General features: G+C 50.0%; 1 protein-coding gene across 7 annotated transcripts in view; it reads left to right on the forward strand.

The window, feature by feature from the left end:
• Positions 1–24,959, forward strand: part of R3HDM2 (R3H domain containing 2) — a 204,064-nt gene extending 179,105 nt beyond the window's left edge. For 5 of the 7 annotated variants that reach the window (XM_056851315.1, XM_056851265.1, XM_056851291.1 and 2 more), the window contains 10 exons: positions 581–823; positions 1,487–1,613; positions 2,763–2,998; positions 4,741–4,895; positions 8,273–8,373; positions 11,694–11,863; positions 11,966–12,113; positions 13,908–14,008; positions 20,380–20,464; positions 24,600–24,959. In XM_056851315.1, the coding sequence (XP_056707293.1) occupies positions 581–823; positions 1,487–1,613; positions 2,763–2,998; positions 4,741–4,895; positions 8,273–8,373; positions 11,694–11,863; positions 11,966–12,113; positions 13,908–14,008; positions 20,380–20,464; positions 24,600–24,946 (1,713 nt within the window). In that variant the 3' untranslated portion in view covers positions 24,947–24,959. The remainder of the gene's footprint in view (positions 1–580; positions 824–1,486; positions 1,614–2,762; positions 2,999–4,740; positions 4,896–8,272; positions 8,374–11,693; positions 11,864–11,965; positions 12,114–13,907; positions 14,009–20,379; positions 20,465–24,599) is intronic. The other 2 variants (XM_056851275.1, XM_056851307.1) reach the window with 2 other exon arrangements.

The raw sequence follows: 24,959 nt of genomic DNA on the forward strand, positions 1-24,959 counted from the left end.
TTCCAAATTAGAATTAAAGATTGCTTGGTCCCCCTGCCCCTCCTGTTTTATGCTTATTTTTGTTGTTCCTTCAGCATGTCCACCTTAACCCTTCAAAAAGGCCATTTTCATTGTCTTTGTGTATGTGTCATTATTAGGGTTGCCAGCTCCGGGTTGGGAAATACCTGGAGATTTTTGGGGACGGAGCCTGAGGAGGGTGGGGTTTGGAGAAGGGAGGGACTTCAATGCCATAGAGTCCAATTGCCAAAGCGGCCATTTTCTCCTGGGGAACTGATCTCTGTTGGCTGGAGATCAGTTGTAATAGCAAAAGATCTCCAGCTAGCACCTGGAGGCTGGCAAAAAGAGACAGTACCAAGCTCAATGAATAATGCAAATATAATATATATTAATCATACAATGCAAGCAAACAAAACCAACAGGAACAATACAAAACAGTGCAATGGTGCAATACATATAAACAATGCAAAATCACATGCAGTGCTACCAGCATGGAAAACCTGGAGGTTGGCAACCCTAGTCCGTATGCTCTCCCTGGATTTGCCGCTCAATGCTCTTTTTGTCCTCCCCTCCGGGCCCACAGGCCGAGGAGCTCAACAGTCCCTTCGGACAGATCAGCCTCAACCGCCAGGGCTCCACGGAAGCGCCGGACCCCTCCTCTGCCATTTTCCAGTCACCGCTCATGCCCCAGCATCCTCAGCAGACGGGATTCATCATGGCTTCCCCCGGGCAGCCGATCACTGCCTCCAACTACTCTGCCTCGGGACACACGGCGCCAGCCCAGCAGGTCCTGCAGCCCCAGAGCTATATGCAGCCCCCCCAGCAAGTAAGCTGCGAGGGGAGGGAGAGGGGGGTTGTCCGAGCAGCATCCATTGATATTGTTGAGGAATTATAAGCAAGAGAGCCAAAGGTGTGGCCTCTGAGCCAGAAAGAGCTAAAGCCAGCGTGCCATAGTGGTTAAGAGCGGCGGACTCTAACCTGGAGAACTGGGTTCGATTCCCCACGCCTCCACATGAAGGCTGCTGGGTGACCTTGGGCCGATCCCAGTTCTCTCAGAACGCTCTCAGCCCCATCTACCTCACAAGGTGTCTGTTGTGGGGAGAGGAAGGGAAGGAGATTGTAAGCTAGTTTGATTCACCTTAAAAGATAGAGAAAGCCGACAAATAAAAACCAGATTTGATTCCGCACTCTTTAACATTAACAGTGGACTCTAACCTGCTGAACCGGGTTCAGTTCCCCACCCCTCCACATGAAGCCTGCTGGGTGCCCTTGGGCCAGTCACAGTTCTCTCCGAACTTTCTCAGCCCCACCTGCCTCACAAGGTGTCTGCTGTGGGTGGGTTGGGGGGGGGGAGGAAGGCGATTGTAACCTGCTTTGGGACTCCTTAAAGGTCAAGAAAAGTGGGGTATAAAGACCAACTCATCTTCTGCTCTCCTGCATCCTGTTCCCAGTCTTATTTTACTGACTACTCCCTTTATCCCCCTGACAGATTCAGGTTTCCTACTACCCTCCCGGGCAGTACCCAAACTCAAGCCAGCAATACCGACCTCTCTCTCACCCGGTGGCCTATAGCCCGCAGCGTGGCCAACAGCTGCCTCAGCAGTCACAACAGCCTGGTAAGTGGGCAGCGCACATGGCGTCCCAGCAAGGGGAAGGGGGCGGTGGCTTCGAGCTGTCAGGGAGGGCCCCCGGGCTATCTCGCTCTTTCTCAGAGCCTGCGGGAGCTGGTCTCTTTATGGGGCTCGAACCGAGCGTGCCTTAAAGGGTTCTTCAGGAAAGCAAATGTAGCCAGCTTCTATGGCTGATCGGACGACGCTATCATTGATTAACCCCAGAGGATCCATTTGAATATGCTGGTTGAGGTTGAAAAGCAAGTTGGTTCAGCTGTGCTTGCCTGTCTTGGAAAGGATGCTTCTTCCTCTAAGGCTGGACTGGCCTGTCTCCAAGGAGGGCATGACTGGCATGTAGCTGGTGGTGGAGCAAACAGGAAGTGGATAGCAGGCATAACGTTAAGCACGCTCTGACTTTAAAAACAGCAACGCTTTCTCCCCCGGGACCATTTCACAGACAGAAAATCTCCCTAAGCTATAAGAGAGAGCCAGCATGGTGTAGTGGTTAAGAGCGGTGGTTTGGAATGGTGGACTCTGATCTGGAGAACCGGGTTCGATTCCCCACTTTCAGGGACTCTCCTTGCATGAACCCCAAAGTTTGGTGAAGCTTGGGTCAGGGGGTCCGGTGTTATGGGCTCTGGAGAGGTCGCCCCTCCCTCCTCCATAGACAAGCATTAGCCAATTAGTGAACAAAAAGAGAATTTGACTCTTACCTTCCTGCTTGTGTATGGAGGTGGGAGGGGGTGACCTCTTCCAGACCCCATAACTTCAGACCTCCCAACCCAATCTTCACCAAACGTGGGGGTTCTTGCAAGGAGAGTCCCTGCAAGCTACCCTGCAAGTTTGGGGACTCTGCCTCAAAAAATGCCCCTCAGGAGCTTCGCAAAGCCTGGGGAGATTTCGAAAAAGCCAGAAAATTACCCATTTTTTTCAGGAATGGCCAATTCGGCTTTGGCTTTCTCCTCAGGTTTTGGACTTCAGTAAACCCGAACCCGAAATTTACCGAAATGGCTTTTTTCTGGCTTATTTTCAGTGTGGGGTTATTGATATGCACAGCCCTAGTTTCAACGGGGAAACTGGGCTGGCAAGAGGGGAGATTGACATTCCTGGGGCACCAATGAGATGCTAACCTTCCAATCGCTTGTCACGATGCAGGTTTGCAGCCAATCATGTCCAACCAGCAGCAGACGTACCAAGGTATGATAGGAGTGCAGCAACCCCAGGGCCAAAGTCTCCTCAGCAACCAGCGTGGCAACCTGGGGGGCCAGATGCAAAGCATGATGAGTGTGCAGCCATCTCAGAGCCAGGGCCTCCTCAACAACCAGCGAGGAAGCATGGGTAGCCAGATGCAAGGCCTGATGGTCCAGTACACTCCACTGCCTTCATATCAAGTGAGTTGGTAACACATGAAAGAAGAGAAGCTGCAGGGTACGGACATAAAAACCACAGTTCTACTGTTCTGTAGCCCTGGGACACCTGGGAATGAATCCCATGTGCACTCAAATGTTTTGGTCCCCTCGGGAAAACTTTCAGGGGCCACTTCTCGAACTTAGTTTTGATCACAGTGCTGTGGTTCAGAGTGCCTCCCCTGTCTGAAGCTTCAGTTGAGAGCCAGCGTGGTGTAGTGGTTAAGAGCGGTGGTTTGGAGTGGTGGACTCTAATCTGGAGAACCGAGTTGGATTCCCCACTCCTCCATATGAGTGGTGGACACTAATCTGGTGAACTGGATTTGTTTCCTGACTCCTACACATGAAGCCAGCTGGGCGACCTTGGGCTACTCAGTTCTCATAGAGCCCTCTCAGCCCCACCTACCTCATAGGGTGTCTGTTGTGGGGAGGGGAAGGGAAGGTGAATGTAAGCCGGTTTGATTCTTCATTAAGTGGTAGAGAAAGTCGGCATATAAAAAACAACTCTTCTTCTTCTACTACTACTACTTACTACTACTACTACTACTACTACAACATAGGGCAAAATGAATCATGAGATACCATACTGGCCCTCTGTCGCAGTCTCTCACCCTCCTCCTTTGTGATGCATCGCAAAACCCTGATAGCTTCATCAGTGTGCCTTCTTAAACGCTGAAATCTGGAAGTCTGAAAGCCACGGATAACAAACCTGGTTCTGACACCGAAAGTAAATGGTGGCAAACTTGCTCAACCGTTTGAGCTCCCTGATTGAATTTCCAAAAAACGTGTAGAAATAAACGGGCCTCATTTTCTCCCCTGCCCCTTCCATAACCATCAAGTGCTAGCAGTAACCACATGATAGGTGCTGTACAGAGCAGAGAAATTTAAGCGGGCCAGTCCAGAGAGGCCTTCTCCTTTGCATGCCCATGAGTGCCTGGATGTGTCCGGGGAGCCGTAGAAGATTCCCTATCAAACTGGGGATTTCTTTCCCCAACAGTAAGGACTAGACCAGGGGTTCTCAACAAGGGGAGAACTCTGCCCCTGGAGGGAAAATTTTAGGGTTGGGGGCGGGAATTGGGACCACTATTCAGCAAATATGCATATTATTTGGAATGCACCTTTTGAGTTAGACTGTTTTGGGAAGGGGGGGAATTATATTCTGAACAATGTTGAAAGGGAGAAATGGAGCAAAAAGGTTGAGAACCACTGGACTAGACTTTGCTTGCAGCCATAATCATCGTTTTCATGAAAGGCCAAACATACGTAGAGTTCCCAACTGCCGGGCTGCCCGCTGGCCAGCTGATGGCCGGCGGGCAGAAGGAGGAAGGGGAGAGAGATCCCGTGCACGCGTGGACCCCCAGCACAATACGGTCACTTCCGAGTTTACCCTGAAAGTGCTGGCATCGCACAGGACTCTAGCCAATTTTGGAGGAATTGGCTAGCGCGCCTGTGCACGATGCTGGCGTTTCCGGGGTAAACCTGGAAGTGACCGTGTTGTGCCGGCAGCGCGCTTGCGCTCACCCGCTCACACAAAGTGCTCCCCCAAGCACAGAAGGAAAAACCCTCCCGCCGGTAAGAAGAGGGGACCTGGGAACCCTAAACATACATAGAGATGGGTTGTGCAGTCAGAATCACAGGCAATCCGACAAGGGACCCTCTGTTGTAGCTGTGCATTGTCTTTCCCATATGTAAGAGATTCACTGCCTGATTTTTCCTTTTTTGAACAGGTCCCGGTGGCTAACGAGTCTCAGGGCGTGGTCCAACAGCCCTTTCAGCAGCCTGTGCTGGTACCAGCAAACCAGTCTGTTCAAGGAGGACTGCAAGCTGGAGGGATGCCTGTCTATTACAGTGTCATCCCGTCCGCCCAGCAGAACGGCACCAGGTAAGGCGTGATCCAAGGTCCCGTTCCGTGTTTCTTCTTCGGCTCATGTCTTCTTTGCCCGGCGACGACTAGGAGCAGGGCCTCTTCGCCTGTGGCATCCTCCCTTCAGAGCTTTCCTTCTCGTTAAATCTGCAACACTCCTTTCCTCAGAAGCTTTTAGAAACCAAGTTAAAACCTGTTTTATGCCGTGAAGGAATGGACTTGCAAGCTCCTGTTCCTTCGGGTTCCCCGGGAGGTTGGAAAACCCCACTCATCCCAGGTCTCAGCAGTGCTGCCCTTCTCCCTCACTACCGGGAGTGTACCAAAACCAAACTGTGTAGTAACTGCCACCGCCAGGAAATCAGAGAATATCTCCCACCAGTGTATATGCATACCTAGCGCTCTTGACCTGAGTTGCCATTTAGAGGTTCCGCCTAGTTGCCATATCTCCCCCTCTCCCCTACAAGCTTGCAGAGGGATGATCTTGACAACTTGGAAGGCTTTGAGAGGGGAGTGGACATGTTCATGGAGGAGAGGGGTATTCATGGCTACTAGTCAAAATGAATGGTAGTCATGATGCATCCCTTTCTCTCCAGGATCAGAGGAGCATGCCTATAGTATTAGGTACTGTGGAACACAGGCGGGATGGTGCTGCTGCAGTCGCCTTGTTTGTGGACTTCCTAAAGGCACCTGGTTGATCACTGTGTAAACAGACTACTGGACTTGATGGGCCTTGGTCTTGCAATTTCTATCTGCCACGCTTAAGAGATGGCAAGCTTACCCTCTGCTTCTCCCCATCACCACCCTTTTGGTATCAGACCGAACAGGTGTGGTGTTTTTACAGTGATCAGGCTTCAAGCATTCAAAACAGCAACAAAAAATTTAAAAATAGACCTCGTCTGTTTAAGCATCACGGTGAGCAAGGATATAAAGAAAAGGTGGAAGCACTCAATCCTCTCACCCTGCACTTGGTACCTATCCTAAATGATGTTTAATTAGGGCGGGTTTCTTGAAGTTGCAGCTCTTGCAAGTCCGTCATTACCTTAGTTCTCAGAGTTAGGGCTTCTCCCCCATTGTCCCTCACCCCATGTGCAAGCTAGGTAAAGACTTTATGGCCTCTGCCCATCCACGGAGAAGAGCAAGATGAAAGAGGACTTCTTTCCTGTGTCCTGGGATTTTATAATTTCACCTTGGGAGTCTCCCTCCCCCCCTCCCTTGTTCAGATTTTCCTGCCTCAAGAGGAAGATAAAACTATCTAGCCATATCTCTTCAATTCAATTCAAGACCTTTATTGGCATACAATACAATAAGTGATCCATACAAATGATGAATAGCTATAGGGAAACAATTAATATTGGACACCATCAATCATTAACCTTATCCAATCTGTTTTTGATTACTGAACTTAAAAAAACAGCTACTTTTTCAGTTATGTCGGTTGACAAGTCATTGAGAAGACAATAAACTTTCAGGGCCTCCGAGTGTCCTGACATATTAGTTTAATAGGATCGAGTAGATTGTGATGAATAACATCAAACTGAGGACAATAAAGAAGGATATGGGAAACCGACTCAATTGAATTTGAGTTGCAGGGACATAGCCTCGCCGAATGACTGGTTTGGTTATATCGTCCAAAAGTAACAGCTGAAGGGAGAGCATTGCACCTAGCAAGTGCAAATGCTCTACGCATTTGCGGGGCATGTAAGGCAGGCAAATAAGGAGCCAGTCGACCGGTAGTTAGGGGGATTTCAAAACTCAAAGGGGAGCAATTTTTTTTTTTGGCAATAGCCATATCTCTGCCCTTCGAAGTGTGATATTCTAGCAGGGTGCGAAATGGCAAACCCTTTGTTCTTCCCTGACTATTTGCTAGGGTTGCCATGTCCAGCGTGGTGCAGTGGTTAAGAGCAGTGGTTTGGAATGGTGGACTCTGATCTGGAGAACTGGGTTTGATTCCCCGCTCCTCCACATGAGTGGCGGAGGCTAATCTGGTGAACCGGGTTGGTTTCCCCACTCCTCCACATGAAGCCAGCTGGGTGACCTTGGGCCAGCCACAGCTGTCTCAGCCCCACCTACCCCACAGGGTGTCTGTTGTGGGGAGGGGAAGGGAAGGTGATTGTAAGCCGGGTTGATCCTCCCTTAAGTGGTAGAGAAAGTCGGCATATAAAAACCAACTCCTCTTCTTCTTCGTCCTTCCTGGCAATTTATGGGAGATATTGGGAGGCGGCAGGTACAGGGGGCGGTGGTCTGAGTCAGTACGTGTTGATCCCTGTGGCCACCCCTGACTGCCTGGGCGCCGGCTGCAAGCTGGGGTGCTGCTGCCTGATAGCACCAGGCTGAGGCTGCTGAACTCCAGCAGTCCCTCGGCGCCGCTTTGCTCTGCTTGCGCCCAATCCTCACCTGGCAAGGTGCCTCCCGCCAGGATCACACAGTGGCAGCAGCTCTGCCCCAGGGTCCTCGGGCCAGTCCTTTTCTCCCAGCCTGATCTACCCAAGAGAATTGTTGTGGGGATAAAACGGGAAGAATGATGTAAGCTGCTTTGGGTCTCCGTTGGGGAGAAAAGTGGGTTATAAATGAAGTAAACAAATAATAAATAAAGCTGAAGACTGGGGCGGGGGCAGATTTAAAAAAGGTTGGTTGGTATTGTGGTAAGGAGAAAAGGAAGTGGGGAAAGGGGATGCCAGGAGGAGAGAAAGAAGAAGAAGACGACTTGGTTTTTATATGCCGACTTTCTCTACCATGTAAGGCAGAATCAAACCGGCTTACAATAACCTTCCCCTCCCCACAACAGACACCCTGTGAGGTAGGTGGGGCTGAGAGGGCTGTGACTAGTCCAAGGTCACCCAGCTGGCTTCGTGTGGAGGAGTGGGGAAACAAATCCAGTTCACCAGATTAGCCTCTGCCGCTCATGTGGAGGAGTTGGGAATCAAACCTGGTTCTCTAGATCAGGGTCCATTGCTCCAAACCACCGCTCTTAACTACTACACCATGGTGTAGGAAATAGGGTTGGGGTTAAGGGATATCAGAGAAAAATCCAGTGACCCCCCCCCCCTCAAGTCATTGCGGGTTCCTCACTTGTTCTTGTATGGTTTTTAGACCTCCCTATAAAAATCGGCTTGTACAGCCCACTAGACAAAAGGGGGCAAGAATTTCTGTGTTTATCAGGGAAAGCAATGTGTCGTGTCCCTGCCATCTGCAGCAGTGAATAAGTATGCCCTTAACTGAAAGATGATCAAAGTGGGAATCTCAGTAACTAGCATTCGGCAGATTAACGGGACTGGAAATTACCCAGAGCAAGTGGGCTGGGGAGTGTTTGCCTCTCGGGTGGTTGGGAGCACAGCTGCGGGCTCCTTCCCTGCAGCGTCTGCTGCCTCATCCAAACTTCTTTCTTTCTCTTGCAGCCCCTCAGTGAGCTTCCTGCAGGCTCCTGGGACAGAGCAGTTCCAGATGCCCCAGTCCCCTTCGCCCTGCAGCCCGCCACAGATGCAGCAACAGTATTCAGGTAAGGCCGGTTCCCTCACTGTCTAGGGGTGGTAAGGTTGGCAGGATGCGGTTCATCGTAATTCCTGCGTGTGGGCTTCCACACACAAAGCTGAGACCAGGATGCTAGGGGGTCACCCACTGTCTTCGACCCTTGATAAATTAATCTCTTCAGCTTAATAAATTAATTGGTAATCTCTTCAAAGATTGGCTGATAGAGCGTGGGTGTTGCGTCTAGATTTCAATGGACTGTTCACCGCCACCCCATATCTGGTGCGCTATTTCTCTAGCCATCGTGCATCATAGTACTCCCCGCAAGTACTTGAGCGTGCACAAAATGTCCCTGAGCTTTTGCTCCATGTGCCATTTTCCCCCCCGACCACCATATGAAAAGCACAGTTGCGCCTTTGCACACGGCAGCCCAAGGAACAGGGAGATGTTTCTCTCCGTGGGGAACACTCCGTTTTCTTGACCTGTGCCCTTGTGTGGCTTTAGCAGGCTTGGAAACAGCTTACTTGCAAGATGGTCAATCCCTCCCCCACCACCGCCGCAGTGGAATTCATCCAGCATTTCATTTACCCATAAACAAGGACACCCTCCCCACCCGACAACCTGGGGGAGCAGTGTGGCGCTACTGCTCATTCAGCCAAACATATATGAAATGCCATATCAGATAACAGAGTTAAATACGTATTCAAATACGCATTCAAATCTTTCTGACGAAACAGTGGAAGGGAAGAAAAAAGGATTTCTGAAAGAGAGAAGCAGAAGGCTAAGATACAGCCTGCTGTATACAGATCTCTGCAGAAAAATAATAATATTGCCATTGGAATTCGTTCATCCCTTTTTGTAGCCTGCCCTGAACCTGCCTGAATAGGTGGAAAAGAGATCTAAATAGATCTCAAGCTCAGTTTCTCTAGTTCAGGTGGCAGAAAACAGTTCGGGCTGCCTCAGCGTTTTAGCTTTTGTTTTAGATGTGGAGGGAAGCAGGGAGAGCAAGTATGAAGAGGCAGATTTCAAGAGAGAGAGGAAAGAATAAAGCCAGGCAGGCTCAAGAGATCACAACAGTGAGATGGGGGGGGAATGGGACTGCCCTATTAGCCCCACATACCCACTCTAGTTAGGAGAGGGTGACAGTCAATAAGTCACAAGCAGCCTGCTCAAGCTACGTATAGAAACTGAGCTAGGAGAGAAACATCCAGGGAGGGGCTTACGTTTCCCTGGCAGCGGCCGGCGCTACCATATGGAAGTGAGCCTCATGCTTCAAGAGCTGTAGGAAGATAGAACTGAAAGGAAAGACAGGATGTAGCTTGGTGATCTCTGCCCCATGTCCTTCCTGGTCTCAGTTGACCTCTCAAAGCAAACATCTCTACAAAATGCAAATGGCTGACCTGTGCAGCCTCGTTACGCCTCGGAGCCGTGCAGGAAAGAGCGAAACGGTTTGCACTCCTTCGACCTTTACTTTGTTTTTGGTATTTGAGATTGGATCACCCTGTTCCACAGCTAGAATTTTAAAGGAAAATGCAGATATTAAAGGACACACATTAAGTACCTTCTCCTTTTCCTGCACAGCCCCAAGGCAAACTGAAGCTGTGCAAACCTGCAATTTTGCATTTCATAGACAGACTCAGATGCATGATCCTTGTGTTGTCTGTTTGACTTGTGTTAGCTTCTTCTGTTGGATTTAATGGCGGGCAGGGCAGCTTTTGAACATCTACACCCCAGAGTCGAGTTTTTATCGCAGCAAGTTTATTGAAACTTTGCATCCTGGACCTGTGGCACCACCTCCTGGCTGTACTGGCATACTGCAAATGAGGCTTTCGGGTCTCCTCTCACAGCTTTTTAGCAAAACTTACAAAAAGGTAAACGAGTTGCCAGTTCGAGTCACAGGGCCAGGATGGAATTTTATGTCTAGTGATCGCAAGGCCAGGAAATAAGGGAGGAAGCATCTGTTACAGGTCCTTCTCGTTTTCTGAGGCTGCAGGGATAGACTGCAGAGTAGTTCCATCGGCTACTGAACAGTTGTAGTGGTGGTGCAAGTTGTCAGTGAATGTAGCCAGAGGTGTTTTTCCTCTGGGAATGAACCAATAACCACTGTCACCTTTTCCTCCATGATATTTTCTCTCGAAGCCAAAGACCACGGCTAAGCCAGGGCTTTCCTGCAGCCCGTTCTTTCCAGGGGACCTAATGGCCATGTACTGAGAGAATGTTCATGCCTATTCTTCTCCAGGATCAGAGGAGCACACCTATTATATTAGGTGCCGTGAAACACAGGCAGGATGGTGCTGCTGCAGTCGTCTTGTTTTGTGGGCTTCCTAGAGGCACCTGGTTGGCCACTGTGGGAACAGACTGCTAGACTTGATGGACCTTGGTCTGATCCAGCAGGGCTTTTCTTATGTTTTTATGACGTGCCTGTTGCATTGGCCCCTGGATGCCTGGTACAGAAAGTCTTGCCAGATCGCTTCCTCGCACCACACTGAAGTGCCAGGACCCCTCATTCATGACAAACGGTAGGGGGCTGGCCAACTATCTCCCACTGTCAAGAACCCCTAGTCCAAGGGATTCCTGGGATGGGCCAGCAACACACAAAATTACAAAACCCTGGATATGAGTCCTCACATCTCAGGCTTAATCGCTGCCACCAGCCCCTTTTGACTACCCAAACTGCCAGATGCCAAGGGGCAAGCTTCCAGCCTCCCTGGCATCGAAGTCAAGAAAGTCACCCCTGCGAGGTAGACCACTTGCAGAGTGAGTTTCACAAAACAATCTGGCCAGAGTAGCCACGTAGGCCTAAATATTGGAACTAGATTGCGGCCACCTGAAGACGGAACCCCGCAACATATAAATTAAAGCAATTTATTAAAATTGTGCAAGAATATTATTATTAATAAGAACAGTGAACAATGAGGATTAAAATAACACAGGCTGACTTAAAAGGACTAACCACTAGGGGTGGTGCATATCGATATCTCAAATAAAAAAAAGACTTTAAAAAAAAACATTCTGAATGCGTATGTTTTTTAGAGATTGCTTTATTGTTATAATGAATGTATATGTTTTTAATATGTTGTTAGCCACCCTGAGCCCGGTTTCAACCGGGGATTGAGGGCATAGTATAAATTGAATGTGATAAATAATAATAAGTACATAAATTTGGCTTGTCAAACTCTGTCAACACCATGAACATTGACGGCTCCGTATGATCAGTAGTAGTAGTAGAGGCCTCGCTCAATAGCTTCCCTTGTGAGTTCTTAGTCGGGGCCGGGGAGGAGGTCACTGCGATTCGAAGTTTTGCGCGGCGCGCACCTGCCTATGGTCATCCCTTCCTGCCTTCCTCTCTAGGGGTGTCTCCGGCAGGGCCCGGCGTGGTGGTGATGCAGCTCAACGTGCCCAATGGCCCCCAGCCTCCCCAGAACCCTTCCATGGTGCAGTGGAACCACTGCAAGTACTACAGCTTGGACCAGCGAGGGCAGAAGCCCGGCGACATCTACAACCCAGACACCAGCGCTCAGGTAGGCAAAGGGGCAGGAGGGGCGCTCCGAAGAGGGTTGGGCTCAGTCCGTTCTGCCTCCCCCTGCCAAATAACCTCTTCCTTCGTTCCTCCCTCCCCCCAGGCCGGCAACACGCAGCTGAACAGCCCCCTTACCTCCCCCACGCAGTCCCCAACCCCGTCGCCTGTCACCAGCCTCAACAGCGTCTGCACGGGTCTCAGCCCTCTCCCGGTGCTCACGCAGTTCCCCCGGCCTGTGGGCCCGGCACAAGGTAACCGGGGGGTGGGGAGGGCAGATTTCTGGGGACGCTCATCATAGCGCAGGAGCTTAAGGGAACGTCTTGTTGTAATGAAGCTTGTTGGCTCTTGCGCAAGCATGTGGACTCCGAGGTTGTTTATACATGGGAGTTTGACCTGAGGTTCGTTGCTCGCTGGAACCACACTTTCCTGTTGGGAGTCTATGTACCAGCAGCCTCCAAGCTCAAATCAAGTCCCTGCCCCTTGAAATGCTCTTTTTTAATTGGCTTACTTTGTAGTGCTTACTGTGAAAGAAAACCCCCCTCTCAAACCCAATTGCTGCATAAAAAAGCATTTTAAGAACAAAAAACAGAGCAATCTGGGGGGGGGGGGAGGAGAAATCCAAGCCTTGGTTTTAAAAAGCTTTTCTTCAGCTCAGAAAGTGCTCAGAGGAAGCAGGAAGCATTTGAATCCCCGCCTCTTTACATGCTGCTTTGTAATTGGCTGTGAGAAAAAACCAGCTTCTGTGTCCCGCGCTTTGCCTTATGCACGGAGATTTCAGCCAGGCTGAGCTTAGGGGAGATGGAAGCATCGGATTAATAGAGGGACGGGAAACCCTGGGATTTGTGAGGGCTGGCAGCGAGGTCATCTCTAATGGACGGAAAACTCATGCATAACTCCAAGGAACAACAGAAACAGACCAGGGGGCAAGCATGAGCGAAAGTACCCATGCATAAATGACCCAAGGCTGGTGACCTCCAAGGTTCACCCAGGAAGGAACTTCTCGCCGGATGTTATGATGGCCTTTAAGGTGCTGTGTGGGTAGTTGCGCTTTTCCCATTTCTGCCGAATGTGATTTCCATCATGGCTCTTTCTAACAAGCAGTTGCTCCCCTTTACTAAAGGCCATGGTGCAGAATAATGACTACTCCTTTCTTAACCGCTGTAGGCTAGAAGTGGAGCCTGAGCTAAGAGCTGCTCCTTTTCCTCGAGACTATTCCACGTTACTTCTTTGCCTGGAGAAAAGTGTTGTTCCTCTGGAGCTTAGCTGGGAGCATGAACAGCTTATAGCTTCTGGGAATTATTTTTGTCCATCCATTAAATTAGTAGGAATCCAGCCCATTTATTAAAAGCATTTTTTTGGGGGGTGGGGGAAGGAATCAACCCTATGCCTGTATATGCCTGGGGAAAGCCGGTTTTTGACTAACAAAGGAAGGAAAGAAAGCGGCTAAGGGGAGACATGATAGAGGTCTATAAAATTATGCATGGTTTGGAGAGAGTGGACAGGGAGAGGTTTTTCTCCCTCTCCCATAATATTAGAATGCGAGGTCATCTGTGGAAGCTAGAGGGTGATAGATTCAAAACAGATAAAAGGAAGTATTTTTTCACACAACGCATTGTTAAATCGTGGAACTCCCTGCCCCAGGATGTGGTGATGGCTGCCAACTTGGAAGGCTTTAAGAAGGGAATGCACATGTTCATGGAGGAGAGGGGTATTCATGGCTACTAGTAAAATGGATACTAGTCATGATGCATACCTATTATCTCCAGGATCAGAGGAGCATGCCGAATATATTAGGTGCTTTGGAACACAGGCAGGATGGTGCTGCTGCCATCATCTTGTTTGTGGGCTTCCTAGAGGCACCTGGTTGGCCACTGTGTGAACAGACTGCTGGACTTGATGGGCCTTGGTCTGATCCAGCAGGGCCTTTCTAATGTTCTTATGGTGAAGGTGCTTTCTCTCTCGTTTGTGAATCATGTCCCCACAAGGCACAATTGTTGGGTGCCCCTGTCCTCTTCACCTCTTCCTGTGGTTCTCTCTCTCTCCAGGTGATGGGCGCTATTCTTTGCTGGGCCAGCCGCTGCAGTACAATCTCTCCATCTGCCCCCCACCTCTGCTGCACAACCAGTCTAGCTATACGGCACACCAGGTGAGAGTAGGCACGGGGGGCGCACGTTAAACAGTGGGGTGGGAGTGTTCCTGTGCCCCCAAAGTCAGAGTAGAGCTGCAAGAGTATGGCAGAGTCTCAAAGTTCCTCCTGGTTAATGTACAGAGTGTGGACGTGTGTTTTTTGCTGCCACAGGGTACAGTGATACCTCCTTTTAACACTGTGGTTATGGCCCTGAAAACACAGTGCAGAGAGACACATCTGTAGCTCAGTGGTAGAGCATCTGCTTGGCATGCAGAAGGTCCCAGGTTCAATCCCCGGCATCTCCAGTTAAAGGGACCAGGCGAGTAGGTGATGTGAAAGACCCTGGAGAGCCGCTGCCGGTCATAGTAGACAAGACTGACTTTGATGGACCCAGGGTCTGATTCAGTAGAAGGCAGCTTCATGCGTTCATGTGTACGAGAGGGTGGTTCCAATGGGGGGGTGTTGACGGTTATCGACCCATGAGGTGACAACTGGAGGACGGAGCAACCACCAGCTGGCAGGCTCCCGCGCCACGGCGTCCAAGAAAGCCGCCCCCTGAGTGAGCCACTGCCAGTTTCTCTGTCAGCCCCGCAGCTCCTGCTGTTCCTCAGCCAGTCAGGTGTCTTCTCTCTGAGATAATTTCGAGCTGGTCGTCCTGCCTAAGGCAAGGCCGCCTCGCTTTCGGCCCGGCTGTAGGTAGTTCTGGCTCGGCTGACTGTGCTGCGGAGCTGCCGTGCAGCCTCCCTCCCCCATATTTTATTTCTTAAACATTACAGCCGGGAGTGCCCATAACCAAGAGTGCTGTAACAAAACAGCTTTGTGGGAGGTATTACTGTACCTGCTTTCAGAGCCCTTCCATAGTGTCTCTGTCTCTCACTCTCTGTCACTCGCGTACGCATGTTCTATATCTGTGGTGCTCCCGCAGCAACCATTTTCACCAGCTCAGGGGTCTCATAACTCCAGAAATGACCACAAGCTCAATGGGGTTCTATATAATGCTCCCCCTTCTCCATTTTAAAAGCCTGAAGAGGAAGAAGAGTTGGCTTTTATACCCCGCTTTTCTCTACCTTTAAGGAGTCTCAAAGTGGTTTATAATCACTTTCCCTCCCCCTCCCCACAACAGGCACCTGGTGAGGTAGGTGGGGCTGGGAGAGTTCTGAGAGAACTGTGACTGGCCTGAGGTCACCCAGCGGGCATCACGTGGAGGAGCGGGGAATCAAACCCGGTTCACCAAATTAGAGTCCGGCCCTCATGTGGAGGAGTGGGGAATCAAACCCTGTTCACCAGATTAGAGTCCGCCGCTCACGTGGAAGAGGGGGAATCGAACCCGGTTCACTAGATTAGTGTTCACCGCTCACGTGGAGGAGTGGGGAAATCAAACCCAGTCCTCAAGATTAGAGTCCACTGCTCATGTGGAGGAGCGGGGAATCGAACCCGGTTCACCAGATTAGATTCTGCCGCTCTTAACCACTACGCCATGCTGGCTCTGAGGGGAAGTTCCACTTCCTGCCCACTTTCAGACTGAAGATGGTATACCTGACCCAGTTCATTCCCTCTTGGGGGGAAAACTTCACTACAGAAAAACCAGGTAACCAAGAAGGCTGACAACAGGCGTACTAACAGAATGAACACTAATGGGGTTACATATGATGAATTAACAAAACTTATTAAATAGTAAAAGGTTTAATTAGAACCAAATGCGTTTCGGCCAACAGTCCTCTCTCGTGGTACAGATTATTAAAACACACACCATAAAGTAAAATTATTCAAAATACAACATTTCTATCCTAAGCTTTAGAATCTGAAAAAGGAGTAGAAGAAATGGGTGGAGGGTGGGAAGAAAAAAATCATTTAGATTAATTATTGGGTGAGCTGTTTATAAAATTTAAACGAGTAATTTCCAGAGTTGTTAATCTACATTACTCACACACACAAGAAATAGGGCCGGTTCATTAACTAGATAATTCCTCCTTCATTATTGGAATAATAATAATTAACCTAAATGATTTTTTATTAGGCCTGTTGTCAATGTTTTTGTTATCAGGCCTGTTGTCAACCTTCTTAGTTACCTCATACGTAGGGTTGCCAGCTCTGGGTTGGGAAATACCTGGAGGTTTTTGGGGCGGAGCCTGAGGAGGGTGGGGTTTGGGGAGGGGAGGGACTTCAATGCCATAGAGTCCAAAGGCCAAAGCCACCATCTTCTCCAGGTGAACTGATCTCTATCACAGCTGGAGATCGGTTGTAATAGCAGGAGATCTCCAGCTAGTACCTGGAGGTTGGCAATCCTACTCATACGGCAATCGTCGGTAGGCAGTCTGGTCCTTCTAATTTTGGGGTCTCCAGTTGGGGAAGAGCTTGTGAGGCACAGTGGGGCTGAGAGCCGGAAGGGGCAGGCTGAATCTCATGAATTTACCAAGAAGCCCTTAGGCTAAGGGCCTACCTTAAAACTTCAGGTTTAATAATTGATAGGCCTTGTGGGCTTTGAGAGAAGCATCCCACATCACTGACTTCTTTCAGCGAGCAAGACCTAGAAATGTCTCACTGGTGGGGTTGCAGGCTTTTAAGCTCTCACGTGAATCGGTGGGAGAATAGAGGCCCGCGACCTAACAGTTAAAAATGTGTTGCTTACTGAAACGGTGAACGGGCTGTATAGATTTTCTGTGTGTGTTCACGTCCGGTTGCCATGTCTATGTACATGCGTACACACACAGTGCATTCCTGAGAGGAATGCCTGCGTCCACCATTGGAGGCAACGCTGCTGTGCTGCCTCCAAAGGAGGTTTTGGCCCTGCCAAAACCTCTCTGCAGCATAAAAAATCCGTGCAACCCTTCATAGGGTTGCGTATCTCACCAAAATAAAAAAGCAGCGTTCCTGGGCCGAAAGGGCTTTGGAGGCCGCCTAAAGGCGGCTCCTCCCCCAGCCCGGTGCCAGAACGTCCCAGAACGGCGGAATGCCCCGGGAATGCCTCCTGGGACACCGGCGCAGGTTTTTACGGCATTTGGACGCCAGCAGAAGGCCCTGTTGGCGTCCCGGGCAGCACAGCAGTGCCCCATGACTGGCATCCGGGCCTTCCCGCCGGTGTCCGGTCCCCTAACACCGGCGTAAGCAGCTAGGACACTGGCGCGGGGGCCCCAAACGCCAACACAGTGCCTTCCTGTCCTCCTAAGGGCTTTTGCCCTTAGAGCTCAGGAATGCACTGACACATGCGTATGTATGCTTGGATCCAGACTAACATGTTCCACAGGAGCAAGATCTTTGGCCTGTGGAATGTGATCCCCTCTTCCCCCCCCCCCCTGTGGTGACCTGAAATGCCCCCTGGAATCCTGTTCTTCTCCTCCAGGAGCATGATGGGGGCTGTGGCAAGAAAACAACAGTCTACAGGCTGAAAATCCCAATTAAATTAAAAACGATTTCCTTTGAGCGAGATTCCGGGTAGTCGTGTTAGTCCAACCCAGAGTCCTGAAATCAAGCGACGCCTTTCATTCAGGCCATTTGGAATATCACAAACCAGCAGATGAGTTTCTTCATCGGGCTGAATGTTTAAAAAAAGAGAAAAGGGAAAATAGACAAAAGATGTTTTTGGCCTTTCTTAAGGCCTTTCCCTTGCATTCTCTGCAGAACGTGATGTGGGCTTCATAAGGGTTAGGTTGTGCTTGTGGGAGTTGGTTGCACCTTAACATTTCTGCGGAGAAGAAAATGCAGTCTGCATTTTCCTGGGACTCTAAATTGGGAGCTCGGGTCGTATTGCAAAACTGGCTGTGAATCTGGCAGTCAGTGGCTATTTCCTTCCCGAGTTTGGCTTTCTGTGCCATCTTCCCTCTCGAACAATTTCCCAGTGCGTATCTCCTTTCCCCAACGCTTGCGGAAGGCAAAACTGAGGTGTCTGCGCTGCCCTGGATTCCTTGAGGTTTGCATCTCGGCACCCTGTTTGCTGCAAGCCTGGGGTGAGGATATGCCGGCAAGGAGCAGGCTTTCGGTAACTCAGACTTGAGGGAATTCTGCTCAAAAAACCCTTCTTTTCCACGCAACATGCAGACGTAGAGGCAAAATTCCCAGCAAATCCCATTATTTTCTGTGACCATCTCTAATCGAGGAGGGGATATAACTCTCGCATCAAATACAAGCAACATATAAAGAAAATATGAATCTTGTTCTAAGGGAGATCACAGTCTCTTTGGGGAGGGGGAGAAAAGAGGAGGCAGGACATCGACATTATATATGAACGTGTATAAAAATCCTCATTCCCTTTCTCCTTATGACACGCTAGTCTTAAATCCAGCAACCTTCACCACTCATTCACCATTCTTCACCAGTCATTTTCACCCTTCTTTCATGCAGGACTTCCATATCCCTCTCAACTCCTATCTGTCTATTTTCAGGTTCCTCTTTTTTTTCTTTTCAAGGTTTCAGCTAAGCTCCCCAGTGCGTAGACTAGCTGTATCCATTCCCTGATACCCCCCCCCACACACACACACAAACACTCACTCACTATTGAATTGTTGTATCTTCTGCTAGGAAAAGCAAAATACTTTAGCAACAATGTGTTTGGGCTTGGGATCTTCCTCTTTTGCAACGCCAACTGTGTTGCAGTCCAAGGCGAGGGGTTGGGGACAGGACTGATAGAAGCAGAAGAGTTGGTTTTTATATGCCGACTTTCTCTACCGCTTAAGGGAGAATCCAACCGGCTTACAATCACCTTCCCTTCCCCTCCCCACAACAGGCACCCTGTGAGGTGGGTGGGGCTGAGAGAGCTCTAACTTCCCCAAGGTCACCCAGCTGGCCTTGTGTGTAGGAGTGGGGAATCGAACCCGGTTCTTCAGATTAGAGTCCACTGCTCCAAACCACTGCTCTTGAACACATGAAGCTTTCTTATATTGAACCAGACCCTCGGTCCATCCAAGTCAGTATTGTCTACTCGGACCAGCAGCAGCTTTCCAGGGTCTCAAACAGGGGTCTTTCACATCACCTACTTGCCTAGTCCCTTTAACTGGAGATGCTGGGGATTGAACTTGGGACCTTCTGCATGCCAAGCAGATGCTCTACCACTGAGCCACGGCCCCTCTTAACCATTACGCCACGCTGGCTTATGTGGAGGAGTGGGGAATCAAACCCAGTTTTCCAGATCAGAGTCCACCACTCCAAACCACCATTCTTAACCACCACACCATGCTGGCTGTCATTGGTGATTCCTTTCCAGCTGCCCGTGGATCATTCATTTCAAGGGCTCGGCGCTGGCTCTTTACTAGAAGAAAGGAGAAGCGGCAGCCAGAGCCCCCTTCCATCATGCAGGGATCCAGGTCCAACTGAGAAACCCCTTCCTCCAGCTGCCATCCATGGTGCCTTCAGAATGGCAGCCAGACCATCCTCCTATCACACCCGGATGTCAGACTTTACCCAGGGACCTCCTCCCTTAGTGCCGTTTGGGATTGCATTTTAATTGGTCCTTGTGTTTTATTGATTTATTTATTCCTCATATTTATAGCCCGGCCTCATTCCCAGCATGCTGGGCTCAGAGCGGGTTACAATAAGGCATAATAAAACCATCAGTTGAAACATACCTTAAACCCCCATAAAAATTCTGTACTCTGTATAATTAATAAACAAGAATGCATCCAATACTAATAAATAGCGACCACTAGAAAAACCTGGCCAGGCAGTGAGCCCCCGTAAGCCGGGGGAAGAAGAAGAGTTGATTTTTATATGCCAACTTTCTCTACCACTTAAGGCAGAATCAAACCGGCTTACAATCACCCTCCCCTCCCCACAACAGACACCCTGTGAGGTAGGTAGGGCTGAGAGAGTGTGACTAGCCCAAGGTCACCCAGCTGGCTTCGTGTGGAGGAGTGGGGAAACAAACCCAGTTCACCAGATTAGCCTCCGCCGCTCATGTGGAGGAGTGGGGAATCAAACCCGGTTCTCCAGATCAGACTCCACCGCTCCAAATCACCGCTCTTAACCACTACACCACGCTGGCTGGAAGGATGGGGAGGCCAGCAAACGATGGCAAGGCGGATGAACTCGCGGCTGCCTTCAGTTGTAAGACTGATGGAACAGTTCTATTTTACAGGCTGAGTAGGTCCCGCAGGGCCCTGATGTTGCTAGGGAGACTGTTCCACCAGGCTGGGGCCAGGGCCAAAAAAGCCATGGCCCTCATCGAGGACAGCCGCACACTTCTCGGGCTGGGAATCACCAGTAGATTATTGTTCATAGAGCGAAGAGCTCTGGTGGGGGGTGCATACCAGGAGAGCTGGGTCTTGGTGGCTGTTGGGTCTTAATGACTGTTGGCTGCTTTGGAAACCTGGGTTTTTTTTTTTGCAGGGAGGTGGTCAAAAAAGTGGCCTACAAATAATATCATTGTAGATAACCTTCTTTTTTACCTTCCTGCTCAGGGGCAAACAGGGATGAAACACGGCAATCGAGGAAAAAAGCAGGCTCTCAAGTCGGCGTCCACAGACCTCGGAACAAGTGACGCAGGTGAGCGATTCCCATGCCCCGGCCCCTAGCAGCTGCAGCCTCTCTAGATGGTGCCAAGTTGTTTTCTGTTGCCCCAGAAGGTCGGGCCAGAACCAGCGTGTTGAAATTAAATCAAAAGAGTTTCCATCTAGACATTAGGAAGAGTTTTCTGACAGTTAGGGTGGTTCCTCAGTGGAACAAGCTTCTTCAGGAGGTGGTGGGCTCTCCTTCCCTGTAGGTTTTTAAGCAGAGGCTAGATGGCCATCTGTCAGCAATGCTGATTCTGTGACCTTAGGCAGTTCATGAGAGGGAGGGCACCTTGACCATCTTCTGGGTGTGGAGCTCACTGGGGGGAGTGTTGTGAATTTCCTTCCTTGTGCAGGGAGTTGGACTAGATGACCCTGGTGGTCCCTTCCAACTCTATGATTCTATTACTCTAGATCTGCTTTGTATTGCCGCAAACAATGCAAACCCCAAATCGTAGGGGGGTGCGGGTAGGAGTTGGGGCATAGCACGTTGCACTCCGTATCCAAAATACAATCAGGATTCCCAGCGTGGGTGGTGTGACGAGCCATGCCCATCCGTCTTGTCCAACTTGGGGAAACTGAGCATTTAATCCAAACCGAAAAGTTTGTGCTAAAAAACACTAAAATTACAAATATTTAAAATTTAATGTGGTGCACAGTAAAGTTAAAAACATAAGGCCTATATCATAGGCGAGTGGTACACGGTCAATAGATACATGAAGCTCATACACATTTGACATGAAGTTGTACAATGACCAAAGTAGGACCAAATGACCAAAAGGTGGACCAAATAAGGATCAAACGCATTTGGGCCTCAAAAAGGCCTTCCTCAGTGGTCAGACATAGAACTGTAGTCCAGTACACATCCTAACTGTATAATACCATAATACACGGTAGAAGACACATAAAAGCCCCTTCTAGTATTATGAAGCTTCTTGTAGGATTATTTATTCCATATACACTAGAATATGGCTCACATGCCCCACCTTGTATTTTACGCCGGGCCCCTAAGGATGTGTATACGTCAAACAGTGTGTTAGGTCAAAGCGGACCTGAGCATTTGTCATTCATGCCTGGAGCAAAGTCTGGCTATAACCTCACTAGCAGCTGGTTGGGAAGAGTGCCACCATCAGCTAGGCACACAGTCCCGTCAGTTGCTCGAGCTGCAGCTGGTGCCTTGGTCAGGGGAGTAGTGTTGTTTCAGTCCATCTCCGGAGCCTGCTGCAGGATGCTTATTCGAACCCTCTTGTTTCAGCTAAGTTTGCCAGGTCTCCTTCTTTGGTGGGAGACCTCCTGCCCCCTCCCCCCACTGCTCAGCTGGGCAGCAAGGGGAAAATGAGGGTGTGGGCACGGTGTCGTCCTGGAACTATTTCATCACTCCTGGTATGACCCGGGAGTGACACCATCACACAGGGTCAGAGCGAGGTCCATCAAGTCCAGCAGTCTGTTCTCACACAGTGGCCAACCAGGTGCCTCTAGGAAGCCCACAATCAAGATGACTGCAGCAGCATTATCCTGTCTGTGTTCCAAAGCACCTAATATAATAGGCATGCTCCTCTGATCTTGGAGAGAATAGGGATGCATCATGACTAGTATCCATTTTGACTAGTAGCCATGGATAGCCCTCTCCTCTGTGAACATGTCCACTCCCCTCTTCAAGCCTTCCAAGTTGGCAGCCGTTGCCACACCACCATACCCCGACAGACTTTGCTCATGTAATATGAAGAAAATTGATACGCTTTCTCACATGATGCTGGAAGGTCCCTGTTTCACACTCCAACGTGACCAATGGATCACTCCTATTTTAACGAAATTACTTGCCGCCATAACAGATGGTGAAATAGTCCCCTTTTTGCTGGTGGATAGAGATCCAAGTATAACATGACAGTTGTCAAGTATCTTTCCACCATATTTTCCTTAAAGAAATAGGAATTAAAAAAAAAAAAAAACCAACAACTCCCCAGTAACCGCTCAAGACCTGTGGGTCACAGGAGTCTGGAAGGAACGGAAAGTTAAATAACACAAGCTGAGCTGAAGCTTGCTTGTTAGATTCAGGCAGGGCTAAGCTGAGTTGGCGAGGGAAATTCCGCTTGCCTGCAAATGGAGAGTGGAAAACACACAGCCCCTGTAAACAAACCTCATGACGGTGTTCTGCCACTGCTTTAAGATCACTCTAAAGGATGAAACCTCCGCCACCTCTCCCAGTGGAAAATACACGGGGGTGGGTCTGCTATATCTGTTACGTGCCTGTTTAATATTAGCAAAGAATCCCGCCTGCCAGGACCCGGGCACTGCTGCTAAGTGGAAACTAGAACCGCTGCACGGCTCCTTACTTGGGCCGCAGACTCAGGGCCCTTGCCAAGACACACGCCTCGGTTGTGACGCTCAACTCTCCGAGCTGGCAGCGAACATGGAACTAACCGGAGGACGAAAATTCTTTTCCGCTTACAGCAGTGTTTCCTAACCTGGGGCCGCAGGGAGGGGCGGAGGCGAAAACGCTTTGCATCGTTTAGCCTGTCACAGTTCAGGTTCGGTGGTTTCTTCGAGCCGGCGTGGTGTCGTGGTTGAGAGCGGTGGTTTGGAGTGTTGGATTCTGATCGGGGGGGGGGGGCGTTGATTCCCAACTCCTCCACATGAGTGGTGGAGGCTAATGTGGTGAACCGGGTTGGTTCCCCCACTCCTCCACCAGAAGCCATCTGGGTGACCTTGGGCTAGTCACAGCTGTCTTAGAGCTCTCTCAGCCCCACCTACCTCACAGGGTGTCTGTTGTGGGGGAGGTGAAGGGAAGGGGATTGTAAGCCGGTTTGATTCTTCCTTAAGTGGTAGAGAAAGTCGGCATATAAAAACCAACTCTTCTTGACGGCAAAAAAAGAGAGAAAAGAATGGGGAATAGTTTTAGAGGTACCTGCCTTTCTGTGTTATAGGCAGTAATATGTGTTATTTCTTCCTTGAGTCCTTTGATCTACCATAGTTATGTGGTGTTGCACCTGAGCAAAGGTGGCATTATGTTTTTATTTGTAAAGTGCTATCTGTGTACATCACCCTGACCTGGATGGCCCAGGCTGGCCTGATCTCGTCAGATCTCAGAAGCTAAGCAGGGTCATCCCTGGTTAGTATTTAGATGGGAGACCACCAAGGAATACCAGGGTTGCTGTGCAGAGGAAGGCACTGGCAAACCACCTCTGTTATTCTCTTGCTATGAAAACCCCAAAAAGGGATCGCCATAAGTCGGCTGCAACTTGACGGCACTTTACACACACATCTGTGTACATCACCTCATAGAGAGTTAACATAACTCATTTCTGAAGTTCTAAGTACATGTGGTTCATCTACAATTTTGCCAAATATGAACTAGAACTATGAGCTGTCTAGGTTTCATAAGTAAAACGCAAGGCAGATAGAAGGGGGCAGAAGACAGAAGGGGGCAGGAGAATATCCCTGGAGAGGGACTTTCATAATTTTGGTGCCACAATTGCTTTCTCCTCAGGGGATCAACAGCATGTTATGCATTCAGCAGAGGGGGAAGTCTGAATCTAAGCCAGCATGGTGTAGTGGTTAAGAGCAGTGGAGTCTGATCTGCAGAACCGAGTTTGATTCCCCACCCCTCCACATGAGCGGCGGAGGCTAATCTGGTGAACTGGATTTGTTTCCCCACTCCTACACACGAAGCCAGCTGGGTGACCCTGGGCTAGTCACACTCTCTCAGCCTCACCTACCTCCCAGGGTGTCTGTTGTGGGGAGGGGAAGGGAAGGCGATTGTAAGCCGGTTTGATTCTGCCTAAGTGGTAGAGAAAGTTGCCATATAAAAACCAACAACAACAACACCTCTTCCTCCTCCTCTTCCTCTTCTCCTCCTCCTCCTCCTCCTCCCCATAGTTGGAAACTAGGGGCCAAATAAAGTAAGGTTTCTCCCCCCAGCCCAGTTTTGAATTTAAGCAGTGTTTCTGACTAAATAAGCAATAGCCCTTATCCAGGATACCCGTGACCTCTGTACAGTGCGTCTCCCCTTTTGGTATCCCAGCTGAAACTGGAATTCGGAACTTCTGGGGATGTGCGTCACTCATCTTGCCGCTTACGGCCTTTGTTGCAGAGGGTGCTGACCACCTGTGTCTCTCCTTGCTCCCCGACAGCGCTGGGCCGCGTACTGGAGGTGACCGACCTCCCCGAGGGCATCACGCGCACAGAGGCCGACAAGCTCTTCACCCAGCTCGCCATGTCTGGTGCCAAAATCCAGTGGCTCAAAGAGACTGTGGGGCGTCCGGGAGGGGGCGGCGGTGGCGGCGACAACCACGGGACTGCGGAGAACGGCAGGCATTCGGACCTCGCTGCCTTATACACCGTCGTGGCCGTCTTCCCCAGCCCCTCGGCCGCCCAGAACGCCTCCCTCCGCCTCAATAACTCTCTCAGCCGCTTCAGGCTGCGCGTGGCCAAAAAGAACTACGACCTGCGCGTGCTGGAACGTGCTAGCTCCCAATAGGGGTAGGCGGAGG

This window comes from Euleptes europaea, chromosome 1 (assembly GCF_029931775.1).
Source record: "Euleptes europaea isolate rEulEur1 chromosome 1, rEulEur1.hap1, whole genome shotgun sequence".
Taxonomy (NCBI): domain Eukaryota; kingdom Metazoa; phylum Chordata; class Lepidosauria; order Squamata; family Sphaerodactylidae; genus Euleptes; species Euleptes europaea.